At 41.7% G+C, this 17,575-nt stretch overlaps 1 protein-coding gene across 2 annotated transcripts in view; it reads left to right on the top strand.

The window, feature by feature from the left end:
• CRIM1 (cysteine rich transmembrane BMP regulator 1) overlaps positions 1-17,575 on the top strand; it is a 945,688-nt gene that overhangs the window by 348,094 nt on the left and 580,019 nt on the right. For both annotated transcript variants that reach the window (XM_040350800.1, XM_040350799.1), the window contains exon 3: positions 17,004-17,246. In XM_040350800.1, the coding sequence (XP_040206734.1) occupies positions 17,004-17,246 (243 nt within the window). The remainder of the gene's footprint in view (positions 1-17,003; positions 17,247-17,575) is intronic.

Here is a 17,575-nt window from a genome sequence, read left to right as displayed (position 1 = left end):
CACAGTGGGGACAATTGACACAGCGGCATGAATAGGCACAGTGACATCAATGGGCACAGTGGCGACAATTAAAGGGCACAGTGGTGACAATTTGCACAGTGGCGACAATTGATGGCACAGTGGCTGCGTTTGATGGCATGGAACAGTGGTGACAATTGATGGCACAGTGGCTGCATTTGATGGCATGGCACAGTGGTGACAATTGATGGCACAGTGGCTGCATTTGATGGGCACAGTGAGGCTGCAATTTCTTTTTCCGTTTGCGCCCCCCCCCCAAAAAAATTTTTTGAGCACCAGCCGCCACTGGAACCAGTGCATGTGGCGGCAGCGACAGCCAATTGAAATATTGGCTGGGGTGAAAACACTGCTGGATTCGTGAACAGGTAAATGTCCTAATATTAAAGGTCAGCAGCTAGATAAGCTTTTGACTTTTATTTTTTTGAAGGAGCCTGGAGCTCTGCTTTAATGCATAGTCAATTTTGACTAACTGGATTTCTACAATATATTTTTTTTTCCAGTTGCTTTTGATACACATAGGAAATGCTACTTCCACTTATGTGTCTGTATGTTTGAACTTTGGAACTTGTGACAGGAAAAAATAACTAATCCCACTGCCTCCTCTGTGTCACCATCAGAATGTGTGCTGCTATTAGCTGTGAATGAACACATTGTAAAGCTTCCTGGTTTTTAGTCCAGTCGGCCAGTGCTATTTATACCTCCTCTTGCTGTTCCAGAAAGATTAAATCCTCTGATTAAGTTACTTGACTGATGCAGCAATAAAGATCATCCATGGCCAACCTTGGCTTCTTAGATAGGATGTGAACAGCAGTAGTACAAAGATACCAAAGTGCAATTTGCTTTCCTTATAACACTTATGTTCTGTAACCGACGCTTACATAGTTTTTCCTCACATTATGTTTGTCTACAGAGGGGGAGGCCTCAAGAGTTAATTTAAAATTTATGTGAAGGCATTTTTTTTTTTTTAATCAAAAAATTCTATTGCTTTGACACAGATGTCAATTTCTTGGTAGGTTTTATTCCGAACTCATATTTCGTAAACTAAAGAAAAACAACGTTTACATAAGACTAATTGCTAAACATATATAATGTGTGCATGTGTTTTTTATATATATATATATATATATATATATATATATATATATATATATATATATATATATATATATATATATATATATATATATATATATATATATATATATATATATATATACAGGGCTTTTTTCAGGGGGAACTTGGGGGAACTCGGTTCCACCACCTCTGGCTCAGACTCTTTGGTGCCGGCTCACCACAATCACTTGTAAACACAGTCTGGTTTCTGTGTTTACAAGTGACAGCTCTGCACTCTGTGTGTAACCACCTGAACTCTGCATTATGTATGTAATGCAATCCTGGTATTTAATGCCCCTTTAAGACCCTCCTACTGTTTGTGAAATCTGAACGGAGTCGTGGTTGAGTTCCTGCACCTATTTTCTGAGAAAAAAAGCTCTGTATATATATATATATATATATATATAATATGTGTGTGTGTGTGTGTGTGTGTGTATATATAATACACACAAATGCATGCATGCATGCATGCATGCATACATACACACACACACTTTATTACTGAAAGTGTTGGGACGCCTGCCTTTACTTTTCACATGAACTTTAATGGCATCCCAGTCTTGGTGTGTAGGGCTCAATATTGAGTTGTCCCACCCTTTGCAGCTATAACAGCTTCAACTATTAAGGGAATGCTGTTCACAAGGTTTAGGAGTGTGTGTCTTTGGGAATGTTTGACCATTCTTCCAGAAGTGCATTTTGTGAGGTCAGGCACTGATGTTGGACAAGAAGACCTGGCACGCAGACTCCGTTCTAATTCATCCTGAGGGTGTCCTATTGTGTGGAGGTCAGGACCCTGTGCAGGCGAGTCAAGTTTTTCGACCCCAAACTCACTCATCCATGTCTTTATGGTGCTTTGTGCACTAGTCCAAATCTTTTGGTGAAGGTGGATTATGGTGTGGGGTAGTTTTTTTTAGGGGTTGGGCCTGGTCCCTTAGTTCTCATGAAGGGAACTGTAAAGGTGTCGGCATATCAAGACATTTTAGACAATTTTAAGCTCCCAACTTCGTGGGAACAGTTTGGGCATGACCCTTTGCTGTTCAAACGTGACACCAGTGCACACAGCAAGGTCCATAAAGACATGGATGAGCGAGTATGGGGTGGAGGAACTTGACTGGAATGCAGACATCAACCCGATACCTTTGGGGTGAATTAGAGCCGAGACTGCAAGCCAGGCCATCTCATCCACATATGTGCCTATACTCACAAATGCACTTCTGGAAGAATGGTCAAGCCTTCCCATAGACACACTGCTAAACCTTGTGGACAGCATTCCCAGAACCCTACGGACTAAGACTGGGATGCCATTAAAGTTCATGAGCGTGTAAACACAGGTGTCCCAATACTTTTGGTAATATAGTGTATGTATATATGTGTGTGTATGTGTATATGTATATGTGTGTATATATGTATGTGTGTGTATATATATATATATATATATATATATATATATATATATATATATATATATATATATATATATATACATACATACATACATACATACATACATACATACATACTAAGATTGGGGTTATTAGACTCCAGCGATAGGTGCATTTTCAAGTGAGTACGCCAGTCCTGAACTGAGTTTTTAAGGGCCTGGTAGCCCACTTTTATTTAAAAGCACAAAAGTTCACAAATACATTAGCAGCCCTTTTTATAGGGGGTTCCACCGTTCCTGTATCTTGCAAACTCAACAGATTAGCCTCCTGGCTTTTACATTTGCCATCCGGCAGTTTCAGGCCTCTAGCTTAGGCCTAAGTTTCTGTTTCCTAGAGTTAAGCACACACCTAGCTTACTCCTGTCAGCGTCTTGCTGTTCAATCATCAAATGACATCTGCCTCCTGCAGATATGCATGCTTTAGCTGTCCCCATGCAGCATCTCTGACTCATCCTCTCAGAGAGATTTGGGAATCCATCGGATTCCCGGGAACAGACTTCCTGTCTGTCGGGTGGGGCTCTGAGCGATAGTCAGGTCAGAAGTAAATAGCTGAACACACAGCTGTGCAATTAGTGTGTCTTTCTTTCCAAAATATGGCGAAAACCGGCAATCTTTCCCATAGCACAGTCCCATCCTCACAATATTTATTTATTTATATATATATATAATGTATACAGTAAAACCTTGGTTTGAGAGTAACTTGGTTTGAGAGTGTTTTGCAAGAAAAGCTAAATTTTTTAATAAATTTTGCCTTGATATCCAAGCAATATCTTGATTTAAGAGTAGCGTCATGTCACAACTGAGTATAAAAAAGGAGAGGAGCCTCTATGTGTAGCAATATGGTTACATTTAATGAAGGTGCAGCTTATTGCTACACGTAGAGGTGCCTCTCTTCTTTTTATACCCTGTAAAAAAAAATGCTTTGATATACAAGTGCTTTGGATTACAAGCATGTTTCTGGAATGAATTGGACTCCTTTCACACTGAGGGCATTTTGCAGACGCTATAGCGTTAAAAATATCGCCTGCAATCCGCCCTTAACCACTTAAGACCCGGACCAATATGCAGGTAAAGGACCAGGCCCCTTTTCGCGATTTGGCACTGCGTTGCTGACAATTGCACGGTCGTGCGACGTGGCTCCCAAACAAAATTGGCGTCCTTTTTTTCCCACAAATTTCTTTTGGTGGTATTTGATCACCTCCGCGGTTTTTATTTTTTGCGCTATAAACAAAAATAGAGTGACAATTTTGAAAAAAAATGCAATATTTTTTCCTTTTTGCTATAATAAATATCCCCCAAAAATATATAAAAAAGAAATATTTTTTCCTCGGTTTAGGCTGATACGTATTCTTCTACCTATTTTTGGTAAAAAAAAATCGCAATAAGCGTTTATCGATTGGTGTGCACGAAATTTATAGTGTTTACAAAATAGGGGATAGTTTTATTGCATTTTTATTGATTTTTTTTTTTTTTTTACTACTAATGGTGGCGACATTACGGCGGACACATCGGACAATTTTTACACATTTTTGGGAGCATTGTCATTTTCACAGCAAAACGTTCTCTAAAAATGCATTTTTTACTGTGAAAATGACAATTGCAGTTTAGGAGTTAACCACTAGGGGGCGCTGAAGGGGTTAAGTGTGACCTCATATGTGTTTCTAACTGTAGGGGGGCGAGACTGGATGTGTGATGTCATTGATCGTCCTTCCCTATATCAGGGAACAGACGATCAATGACACTGCAACACCGTTCTTCAGCTCCGGTGACCGTTTACGGGACATTGGCGGTGATCGGGTCCCGCGGTCACGGAACTTTCGACCGAGGTTGCGAGTGCGCCGCCGGCGGCGCGCTCGCGACCCCACGGCTGGGCTTAAGGAATCCTGTACGGGTACGTGATTGTGCTCAGCCGTGCCATTCTGCCAACGTATATCGGCGTTAGGCAGTCCTTAAGTGGTTAAGCAGCTGTACCATTCATTCCAGGGCTTTCACACTGGAGCGTTGCACTTGCAGGACGGTAAAAAAAGTCCTGCTAGCCGCACCTTTGGAACGGTGTTCCTACCGCTCCTGCCCATTGAAATCAATGGGACAGCGTGGCTATACTGCCGACAATGCTTTGCTGCAGCAGCACATTGCAGGCAGTTTTAACCCTTTCTCAGCCGCTAGCGGGGGTTAAAGCGCCCTGCTAGCAGCCGAAATGCGCCGGCGGGAAACATAGCAGAGTTTTACCGCTGACGCTATGGGCGGCTCAGTGTGAAAGGGGTCTTATGCTCGCAAACCAAGGTTTTACTGTATGTGCTAATAATTTTGATGCAGAATTTATAACATACAGCAAGTCTTCCTTCAGTCTGTACCTGCTGTTTTTTTTTTCATTCTTCTTAAGCTGCTGTTTTGGGGGTGGGGGTTGGGGGGGAAGCAGTGTTTTAATATTATATTGAAAGCAAATGCAGTACTACATAGCAGTAAAATATTCGCATGGAATAAAGAGAACCCTTTACATCTCATTGAGATTTCTAATACACAGCTTGACAGTGCGTTGCTGAATACACAAGTACGAACTGTTTGGAATTCATATTTGATTATGTCCCTGATCTATGATGTTCTCCTGTTTCCAACTCATTTGCTGCTCATTTCAAAAAGCATTAGTGAAAGGGTTCAGTGAAGACTGTCTTTTAGTTAGCCCAAGTCTTCAGTGTTCACCTAACATAACATCAGTAATATTTGTATGACTATGAATCATTGTTTAGAAGAATGACTTATTCTGCTCATGTCATTTTTTTTTCTCAGCACTTGTATGGTTGACAGGATATAAAGTAGAACAGGGAAAATTCACTGTTATTAATTGAGACATGTTTGCACGTTTCTATTTTCACCACATGAATACTAGTTGGAAAGGGAGAATAGTGAAACTACTGTAGTTCTTGCTTCCTAGAGCATTTGAGTACTATGCAAATTCTTCAATTAACTTGGCCAACAAACATTGCACAAACAGTGCCTCGAAGAGAAGAAAGCTGCCTCTCAAGAGGGCAAAAGACATGCACTTTAGCGTGCCAAATAAATGGATTTGGATTTGTTCAGTTACAATATCTGTCTGTGATGTGCAAATGACCAAAGTTGACCTCAACCTATGAACTTGGCTGAAAGATCAAGAAGACTTGCTTTAACATTTTGGACAGTAAGTCTTTTGAAATGTTTCCAGTTATTCTAGAAAAAACGAGTGGACCTCATTTAACAGAATATAAATCCCCAAAAAACCTTGGTGATTTAAGGTTTTCTATAAAAAAAAAAAAAAAAATCATGCTTACCTGCTCTGTGCAATGGTTTTGCAGCCCTGAAATTCCTTGTTTGGGCTCCTCCTCTTCTGTGTCTGTCACCATAGAAAGCACTTGCTATGGGGGCAGATGTACTGGATCCTGAGCTGGAATATATTATTATTTTTGTTATTATACAGGATTTATATAGCCCCAACAGTTTGCACAGCGCTTTACATCAGAATATATGGCTCTATTGACACACAAAACATGAAACAAATTTTTTTTGCCACACTAAACCTAAATAATGAATAAACAAGTGTCCACAAAGTGTGAACAACTGTTCTGAACACTGCAGGTGAATTCCTTGATGAATATCTAGTTACAATGAGGATAATTTATGTGCATTTTGGTTACCCAATTGCACCTCCACCAATCTTGATTTAAAATGCCTCCTTACCAGAGGTGTAGACTCCATTATAAGACTCTAGACAAGTGATATGGAAGTATAGAAGATCCATTCAAATTCCTCTATTATATTGCAGGTGGCGGTACTGCCATGGCTGATGGTAAAGTTTAATCCATAGTAGGGCCAATGAAGGAAAGATAAAACAACTAAATAGTGTAAAACTGGGTGACCATTTATTACAAGAAATCAGTGCTAAACATTTGCATAAATCCAATATAAAACAAGCATTAATAGATCCAAGATATCCTAGAAATCGATCAAGCAGTATAGAGGGTTGGTGTGCATAGTACCTCACGGATGCCAGCCGACATGTTTCATTCAAATTAACATCTGGAACATGTCCCCTAATCATCCTGTGACCTCCGAACCCCTGCTCATCCTGTGTCCCCTGAGCCCCTGCTCATCCTTTGTCCCCTGTGCCCCCTGAGCTCCTGATCATCCTGTGACCCCCAAGTTCCTTATTTTGTGTCCACTCTGAATCCCAATCATCATGTGTCCTCATGACACCTGATCATCTTGTGAAACGTGCATCTAATCATCATGTGTCCTTTGTGAACCCCCAAGTTCCCAAATCATCCTGTGTCTCCCTTAACCCCTAATCATCCTGTGAACCCTGTGCCCCTAATCATCATCCTGTGTCCCCTTTGGTTTCCGGAATTCCCTTATAAATCATGTGTCTCCCATGACCCTTGAGACACTGATGATCCAATGTCACCCTCCGTGACATAGCATGGGTTGTCAGTGCCCGGGGCAAGGCAAGTAATTTGCGCCCCCTAACCTGTGGACTTTTGGCACTTCAAGTCCCTTCCACTAGTTCTGCTGCAGTAGATTAAGGGCTCCTCACTATTCACAGCCTTAGCACAGCCTTTTATTATTGGTCGAGTCTGAGTAATAGCTATTTGACTGCCATAGTCAGAGAGCTATCTCCGATTTAACCAATGAAAGGCAGCCAATCAGACTCCTGCTGTGAATATTGAGGAGGCGGCGCCCTTACTAATCTATTGGAGCAGAGCGGCCAGCCTATAACCCTGACGTACAGTGGCGTGAGGGGGAGCAGTATATGGTTGGGGGGCAGTGGAGAGGGGGGTGCCTCCAGGTGGAGAGGAGGACAGAGCCAGGTTCACAAAGGGAAGGAAAGAGCCAGGTGCACAGTGGGAGAGGAGTTGCAGCCAGGTGCACAGAGAGGAGAGGAGTTGTTGCAGCTGGGTGGAGTGGAGGACAAAGCCAGGTGCACAGAGGAGAGCAGGATATGCAACCAGGTGGAGGGGAGGCTGGAGCCAGGTACACAGAGGAGAGGGAGAGTTGCAGCCAGGTGGATAAGGAGGATGGAGCCAGGTGCACAGAGGAGAGTATGAAGATTTTATATTTTTATTTTGTAATAAGTATATAATCATTTTTTGTATGGTAGCTGCCTGTGTTTTTCTGTCTTCTTAGCAGAGGAAAAGCCAAGCTGATTGAAACAGCCTGTATAGAGGCCGAGCAGTGAGTGTGCATAGGTTGGACAAAGGTGGGAGTCCCACCGTGGGACATAGCCAGAGATTCACAGGGTAATCATGAGGTATGGGCAAGACTTCAGTGATTACTGAGATGTCGTAGATTGTAATGGACTGTATGAACAACTCCCTCAGTGATGTCATGACAGTACATCTGTTCAGAGCGGCATCACACAAAAGGGGACAATGGAGGCATTTAGAAACAAAGGAAGCAGTATTGTCTCCTTTTCAAAGGAAGAATGGAGAGCTTTCAGCTGTGGGGAAAAAGGTAGATATCTCAATAACCTTACTGTTATTTGCAAACAACCAATGAGATATTTAGCAGATTGTAGCGTTGCATCACATATTGATTTTAAAATTTTGACCATAGTTCTTCTTTAAACAGAAAAATCTGTAAGGTGAACAAAGCACACCCCCATAATTTGATCTGATATATTTCGATTTTTATGCAAGGCTGTCATGTCACTTGCGGTCAGGTGACAGATGCACAATGTTGGGGGTCAGGAGTGCACTGCTAAGGTAGTGGACCCTACGGCCGACTGCTGAGAACGGAGCAATGGCTAAGGAAGGCAGGTCCACTGGAGCACTAACATGTATCCCACAGGGAGCTAGAGCCTAAGATTCCCCAGGGCGTGGAGTCTAAGATCCAGCAGGTGTTCACCAGAGCCTCTAGTGGTGAGGATGGACTGGGCTGCAACTTGATCCAGGTCGCGTCCCCCAGAGTCCCCCAGCTCACGCTCACAATAGGCTATAGAGGATAGAGGGGAAGCAGGAGCTCAGGATACAAGAGATAATGAGGGGATAAGCCAAAGGTCGGGGCGACTAGCAGACAAGGATAAACAAAGGACACTCCAAAGGTCAAGGTCACAAGCAGACAGGGATAGTCGTGAACAAGCCAAGATCGGTAAAACAGACAGACGTAGCACACAGCAAGTAGGAGCTCAAACACACAATAGCTTAACAAACACTATTGATCAGCACAGCTGGCTTGCAGTGCACAGGTTAAGATAGGGCCTGGGGTGGAGCCTTGCTAGAGGAGAGATTATTTAAGCAGCCAGGTGAGAGTGGCTGGCCTCTAAGGTGAACACATGGGGGAGGTAAGCTGACAGACAAACATTACTGCATATCCATGACAAAGGCTTATAGCTAAATGTTCATGTTAGGGTGGTGGGAGATTGAATGCTGTAATGTATACTGAGCTTAGGAGAGAGTCATTGCCTTGGACCCTTGCTGTGGATAAGGAGCATAGGTCCAACATTGTAGTCATGAGAATGGGGACACATCCTAGTTGAATGGAAGAATGTACCAGGAATAACCAGCTTACCTTTTTAAAACGCAGATGGACATTCTCGGGATTTTGCGTGATCCAAACAGCAAGGTATAATCCCTTGCTTTTTTGGCCCTATACAAACCCTACTTGATCCTGATGATTTTTGGGGGCAAGGGATTGGATTTGCTTCACTATTTTCGAGTTTAGTTTTAGGTTTGCTCCTCTTAGATCAAAGGGCAGTAGTTGGAACAGGTTATATAGTCTCTTTCTGGTTAAGAAATGAGAGATGCATGGACTCCTGGGCCTGGTCAGGAAAAACAGATTCTTGAGAAATGTAATGAAATACTTTTAAGAAGTGAGTCAAGCTTTCTGTAGGGGTTTAGAATTTGTAGGGTGACTGCATCAGGGGTTAAGGCTTTTCTGGGTTAGATTTATTGTGACTAGTAATGCCTGGTACACCAAATTAGATTATCAGACAAATAATTTTTTTTTTTTTTTTTTTTTTGCATGCTAATCTCATATCAATAATGAAGAGTATACTAAAGTTTTGAAAATTCTCAAACAGAATCCAAATTCAGAAGTGATCTAATGTGTTGTAGTGTATTTATATTGCATTTTCGAATGACACCTGTACTGATTACATGAAAATCGTACAATCTGGTATAGTACACAACCTTTTTTGTGCATGTTTGATCAGATAATATCGGATGAACTGTCATGATCAGCTCTCGAAAGCTGTGTACCAACAATCAGAATATTGTACAATGGCTCCGAAAGCGGTATTTTTCGTAAGTTTTTTTGATTGTGTATACAGGGCCTAATTCCGCCTCTGTGTATGTGAAAGAGAAAATATTTTGTTTAATTGCTGATGAGTATATATATATATATATATATATATATATATATATATATATATATATATATATATATATATATATATATATAGTTCAGTTATAATGTTTATAATGCTTTTCTCCAGCTCCGTTAGAGGTGTGAGTGGTAGTTGGTGCAAGGTTTTTTCACCTTGATGAGATCGCTTTCAAACAGTCAGTCCATATTTTCCATTGTGAGTCAAAGACCTTCCTGATACATTGCCTGTTGGCTAGCATAGCTTCAAATTTGTGGTGTATAAGGACAATCTCAACGGCTTCTGACAGATTTGGTATTTTGTCAAATCTCAATGCTCTTGCTATCAGTAGCCTGGCTGCTAGTAAAATATGTGTGACTATAGAGCGGAAAGTGGGAGAAAACCAATCTACACCTAGATTGAAAATCATGAGATCTGGCAACATAAGAATGCCTGTAACCTCAGAGATATAGTGGAAAATGTTCCAGAAGTCGGTGAGAATAAAGAGATGGAGGATGGAAAAAACGTTGAGATGCGGAGGGGTGTTGGGTATCAACGCAATGCAATTTTCTGTGACAGTTCCCAAAGGTTCACACAATGGGAGGCCCTATAGATTGATTTGAAAGCGAAACACCATTGAGCATGGGTGTAGGATTTGCCCAAGTAACTTCCCCTTTTTGATATGGAGGATATTAGTGTATGTGAGTTTATCTTGAAATAAATTATAAAATGTAGAAATACCTTTAGAAGGGGATGGGAATGCACTGAGGAATCTCCAAGCCCCAGCTCATATGTCTAAAGTGACCAAAGAAGATGAGAAATTTGAAGGTACAAGTAGCGGTCTGAGAAGGAAAGCCTCAAGTCTCTACAAAGCTCCTCAAATAATTTATTTTGGTTTTTGGTATAGCGGTCTGTAATTAAGTGGATATCTCTACAATGCCATGGAATAAGGGAGCTGTTCGGAATCAACTGTTCTAAAATCGTTATGGGTAAAGCTAGTAATGAGGCTTGCATTGTGGGTGAGAATTGTTGCAGGGGGTATGGTTTCCAAGCGTCAAAACATAAAATGAAACAAAGTTCTAGACGAGAGCCAAGAGTTGTTTCTCTTTGGCACTAGAGTGGATAAGAGGTAGGGGAAAACCAGTATTTAAGTAATGGAAGTAGTCATGGAAGTCTATATTACCCATTCCTCCAGCATATCTGTTTCATAAGGAGAGTTCAAGAGCACCTAGGGTGCTTGGATTGCCATAAGAATTTTTTGAGTATGTCCTATAGGGCCTTCAAATTATTATTCTTAAGAGGTATGATAAGCTATGTGCTGTGATTCGTTACAGCACAAGCTGATTTTTGGGAAGGAAGGGTGTCCCTGAATGGTAGTTTGGAAATGTGGTCACCCTAGTGGCACTGCAGCACACCAATGTGAGCATGCTGCATTATGATAATGCATTTGTTTTACCACTGGTGTGTGTATGCCTTTATGCCCAGTGTTAGTATATCTAAATAGATGAACACAGAGCACATCCACTTCCATCCACTTGTCTTGTATCAAGGCATACAAGGTTGGGCATCCCATTCAAAGTGAATACCACCTCAATGTTCCAATGTGTACATGGTACATTACTTTGTCCTTTAGGAAATTGGAAATACAACCATATAGAATGGCTTTGCTACATAAAGCATCTGAATCTGCTTTGCTTTTGGAGTCAAATACCCCTTTTACAGGCATTATTTGCTTTTTTACTACCTGGAGACCACTTGGACATGTATTATTATAATTAATATTTGTTTGCAAATTAATTGTAAGTGGCAAGTCTTTATGGTTTGTAAAAGGAGAGAAAACACATATTTTAGGTTCTTCTCTTATTTTCTAGTAAGTTCTGTGCTGCAAATTCTGCTGACATAATGTGATTTTCCCTCAAGGGCAGTGTGTGCCCATGTTAAACCTGTCAACCTATAAGGTAGTTTCTATTAGCATATATATTGCTATGATCCTCGTTATTAATATTAATGACTTCAGGTATGAGTGTTTGTACCCGTCATTTTAATTGCAGGTTTATGGTCTGCTGTGGTCATACAGCTTGTCATTACGGAGTTGAACTAAAGAATATGTTGATGTAAATTCCACTGCCTGAAAATTGTATCATATTATAGATGTGCCTGCAGTTTAACCACTTCAGTCCTGGGCACTTTACCCCCTTCCTGACCAGGCCAATTTTCAGGTTTCAGCACTATCGTACTTTTAATGTCATTTGCACGGGGGGTCATGCAACCCTGTATCCAAATACATTTTTTCTATTTTTTGTCTTTTAGACGGCTAGAGCTTTCCTTTGGTGGTAATCACCACAGGGGGGTTGTGGTTCTGAAAACCATGTCCATGGATGCCCTCCCATAACTAGAGGGCTGCACTTTAACCACATTTTGGCTATAATGCGGTAATGAAGTGGTTAAAAATACTTTGCACTGAAATAAGTTTTCACATTATACATGGGCGCATAGTTTGTAAGGCTGAAAAAGAACAGTTTAACCAATTGCAAAAAAAACAAAACAAAAACACTTACACCAAACCTCCATATATACTGTGGCCCACAGAGAGGTTGTATGTGTGATTTGTGTGTGCTTTACCTGCGGTTTTAGCCACCACCTCATAGATTTTCTTTCAGGTCACATGTTTTTGCCAGTTTCTGAAAGTGCACAAAAGATGCGGCATGCGGGACTTTTTGTGTGCTTTCAGAAAACGTGTCAAAAACCTGTCCTAATGGAAAGTCCATATGACTGTGATTAAAGCCCACAATAATCATGGATGCACCAGTGTGAAAGTGGTCTTAACTGTGGAGCCCTATATACCAACTTTCACAAGATGGCAGTTCAAATTATTTACCCCTGTCCAATATGTCTCCTTTTACAGAATAATAATAATAAAAAAAAATTGTAATTAATAATCTTGCTTCAAACAAGTTCAAGGTATATTCGCACAGCTGATGGTTTTGTCTCACAGTAGGTCCTTCATAAGCTTTTATCCTGCAGAAAGGATGCTTTCAGATTAGGGATATGATGGGAGAGATATATGGATAGGCTGATAAATCTGCACATGTTTTAGAAAGGCCTTTAAATCTTGGCAATTAGCTCAGATAGACTAAGCTTTACATAGGTAGAAAGGCAGACAAACTGTATAGATTTGTAATCTGCAGGCTTCTCAAAGCAGAACACTAGAAAACACACAAATAAAACATATACATGTATATTGTGTTTATGTCCTTTCCTACTAGTTTAGGATTATGATTTGCTAGGTAAGCATTATGGCTTCCTAGGTCATCTCCCTGGATAGAAGTATTGATGCCAATTCACTGTCCAATGAAGGGGCTGGAGACAGGGCACATAGAAAGCTGCATTGCTGAACCAATAAGGCAAATAGTCCATCTGGCTGTGCAGTGCTGAAAATGTGTCAACAGAAAAAACTGCTAAACAAAATAATTGTAACTCTACTAAAATTACAGTTACAATTCTAGGCCATAGAAAGAAACGCTTAAGGGGGTTGTAAAGGTTTGTTTTTTATTTTCTAAATATGTTCCTTTTAGCTAGTGCATTGTTGGTTCACTTGCCCTTTCCTTTGATTTCCCTTCTAAATGTTTTTTTCTTGGTCTGAATTTCTCACTTCCTGTTCCTCCTCAGTAAGCTTGCCCCCATCATCCAAACCATTCTGGCTGGGGGTTAGTCAGCGTACTTGCCACCTCCCTTGGGACTACATGGGAGGGGGCGAACACAGCATCTCCCGCAGGGATGTAGTCCCAAGGGAGGGGGCAAGCACGCTGACTAACCCCCAGCCAGAACGGCTTGGATGATGAAGGCAAGCTTACTGAGGAGGAACAGGAACTGAGAAATTCAGACCAAGAAAAAAAAAAAGGGAAATCAAAGGAAAAGGTAAGTGAACCAACAATGCACTAGCTAAAAGGAACCTATTTAGAGATTTTTTTTTTTTTTTTTTACAACCTCTTGACCACTGGGCACTTAAACCCCCTTCCTAACCAGACCAATTTTCAGCTTTCGGTGCTCTCACAATTTGAATGACAATTACTCAGTCATACAACATTGTACCCATCTGAAATTTTTGTCCTTTTTTCCCCACAAATAGAGCTTTCTTTTGGTGGTATTTGATCGCCTCTGGGTTTTTTATTTTTTGCGCTAAAAAAGAAAAAACACTGTCAATTATGTAAAGAAAAAAAGAAAAAATCTTGTGTCTGTCATATTAGCGGGTATTGCGGAGTATGGGGGGGGTTATTGCAGAGTATGGGGGGGGTTATTGCAGTGTATGGGGGGGTTATTGCAGTGTATGGGGGGGTTATTGCAGTGTATGGGGGGGTTATTGCAGTGTATGGGGGGGGTTATTGCAGTGTATGGGGGGGGGGTTATTGCAGTGTATGGGGGAGGGGTTATTGCAGTGTATGGGGGGGCTATTGCAGAGTATGGGGGGGCTATTGCAGAGTATGGGGGGGCTATTGCAGAGTATGGGGGGTATGGGGGTATTGCAGAGTATGGGGGGTTATTTCAGAGTATTGATTTTATTGCAGAGTATTGCGCAGGGAAGGATGGCTGGATCTGTGACTGCATTTGTCACAGATCCAGCCACAGCAGCTGCTGCTGCCTCCGCTCTCCCCCCTCTCCTCTCACACTGTACCGATCGGTACAGAGAGGAGAGGGAGGAACATGACGCCGGTTTGTTTACAAGAGATCGCTCCGTCATTTGGTCTATCAGCGGCGATTTACCGCGATCTGTGATGCGCCGGGTCTTCTAGACCCGGCGCTCACAGATGATTCCGGGAGCCCGCCCCAGGGGGCGCGCGAGTGAAGGATTCTGGGAGGACGTCCTCCCAGAATAACTCCACCGCGCTGTAGACGTCTTTTGCCTATGGCGCGGTGGGGAAGAGGTTAAAGGAGAAGTATGGGGGTCCCCCTTTTATACTTACCTAGGTGTATGCAGCATGGGACCTATGCTTCTCTACACTAAGAACCAAGCCATCAATCACCGCCAATGGCTCGGTTGTCGCAGATCCCCGAGTGGGGAGCTACTGACTGTCAATCATCAGCTCTTCTCTCTGCTCCTCCACTGGAGCGCTGAGTTGTGGAGAGGAAGGGATCCACCGTCTGTCTCTCAGCAGCTCGCTGACACAGGCATCAGTCCAGGCTCCTGAGGGGGGCTGCTGCACACAGAAGTTTTTTTTTATCTTAAAACTAGGATACAAAAAAAAATAAAAAATTCTACCTTTACAACCACCCTTTGCAAAAGGAATACTGGCAACTCAACACAAAAAAACTTCATCCCAACATGCTCTTTATTTTAAAATAAAATCTTGTAGAGTAGTGGTTACCAACTTGTTGATCGGGGGCAGGTGGACAGGTAGATCACATGCCCTCCTTGCAAACCCCTGGAAACCTGGTCAAGAGCACGAACAGCATTTGCTGGAACAAATCCCTTGTATTTTTCTCCTGGGGCAGCTGAAAACCAGCTTTTCCTCCTTTCTCTTCTGCCAGCATTCAGATTCTGCAGGGTGGAACTACAGAGGGTCAGTTTCAGTAAATGCTACCCCTCCTATGCAGGCTCATTTTCTTTTTACTACTCCCCCCCATTCCCTGCATGGTTGCCAGCTTCCCCTCCTATGCAGGCTCATTTTCTTTCTACTACCCCCCCCCCCCCCAATTCCCTGCACGGTTGCCAGCTTCCCCTCCTCTCCTCTCGTCGGCTGCTGTGGGGGATTGTTTCAGAATGGGGGACGGGGCCAGTAAATTTAGTCCTTTTGATTTTTCACTAATACCCCCCCCCCCAACAGGACTGTTAAAAAATAAAATGAAATGTAAAAAAAACAAAACTAGTGACACTGTTCACTGATCTACTGTCACTAATATCTTAGTTGTGGGAAGCACAGTTGGTACTGATCTGTGAGAGAGCAAGGAGGTTTCCTGCAACGGTCCAAGAGTTCTGTCTGTATCGAGTTTACCATATTTACCTCCGTGGATTTACTATTGAAGGATACACGCTGTACATCTATTGATCCTGTGTTGTGACCATATTCCCTGGATATCCTGCTGCAACCTTTAAAAAACGCTGTTATTTATATGTGTTCTGGTAAGCCCCAGTCCATGTGGTGGCGGCTCACTTAACCATTTGTGCACCGGGTGTTGTTTGTCCCAAGAAACTTCAGAGTTATTTGGACTTTATTATCACACTACTATGTTTATCTCACTAAGGATTTGAGTGTCTCCTATACAGGCCAGTGTGTTATATCTCGTCTGTTCCAGGGACATTATTTTTCTTTTGGACATTTATTCACTACACTATTTGTGTTCACACAAAGTTTTGAGTGTCATTTAATAGACTGGCGCGATTTTTTCTTTTCTTATATTGTTTGTGTTATGACACATTATTGCGGCCTTTCCCTATATTCACTTATTTAATCACGTTGTTTTGTTTAGCGCAATTTTTTTCTTTTTTTACTAATATCTTACATACTGACACTACACACTTGCTTACCGATACTGTCCCCTGCTCTGCCGACACCAATATCTGCCCATGCCATATTTACCGCAGCATGATTGGGGTGCCTTAGTAATGGCATTGCGATTGCATCCTGAGTTTTGCAGCCATTTGAAACTGTGGCGATTCCGCCTGCAATCATGTGTGAATGCAACTTTAGGGGTTTTACAAGAATAAATAAAAGCTGATCACCGTGAGCACTCCTGTCGGTGGTAAATAGTTTATCTCAATAACCAAAAACCAATGCAGCCGAAATGCATCTACCAATTGTTGACCTGCAAAATAATATATTGGGTTTAATACTGCTTTAAAGTAGGCCAAGTTTATATTTTTTGTGATATTTATTTTATCAGATTTTCATACTAATTAGTTAGGCCTTGCTAGTGAATAAAAAAATAATGCTGCTGAGCCCGGGGAGCTTTGATTTCTCATTTTGTTCAGGTAGATCTTCACCTCTGATTTAGAGTGCTGCTGTTTTTGTGTTCTTTCTTACAACATTTTTTTGTTTATGCTGAAATATGCATACATGTTTACATTTTCCAATATCTAATGTTACACTTTATCTTTTATTGCAGAAGAAAAGCCTGACTGCTCAACAGCCCGATGTGAAGTACAGTTTTCTCCACGGTGTGCAGAGGACTCGGTCCTCATCGAAGGCTACGCACCTCCTGGCGAATGCTGCCCCCTGCCCAGCCGTTGTGTATGTAGCCCAGCAGGATGCCTGAGAAAAGTCTGTCAGCCTGGTTATCTCAATATACTTGTGTCAAAAGCATCAGGCATGCCAGGGGAATGCTGTGACTTGTATGAATGCAAACCAGGTAATACAGCTTTGGTTTCATTATATTCACAAGCACAAATAAATGCACCGCTTATCTGCTCAGAACTTTTTTTCCCTTTATACATTGCTGTAATGGACAAGTTTATCCCTGCCTCTCTTGCCAGTAATCTTGCAGTCTGAGAATAGCTTATGATAAAGCAAATAAATTATTAAAAACACCCACTGCATGCAGTTGTTGATATTTTGAAAGTTGGATGTAACAAAAGCTAGTAATAAAAAGTTGTGCCACGAGTCAGACTTCAAGCGGTTGTAACCACCCCCCCCTCCAAAAAAAAAAAAAAAAAAAGAGAAATCGTGGTCCTTTAAATT

Source organism: Rana temporaria, chromosome 4 (assembly GCF_905171775.1).
Source record: "Rana temporaria chromosome 4, aRanTem1.1, whole genome shotgun sequence".
Lineage (NCBI taxonomy): Eukaryota > Metazoa > Chordata > Amphibia > Anura > Ranidae > Rana > Rana temporaria.
This window is presented reverse-complemented; position numbering and strand designations above follow the sequence as displayed.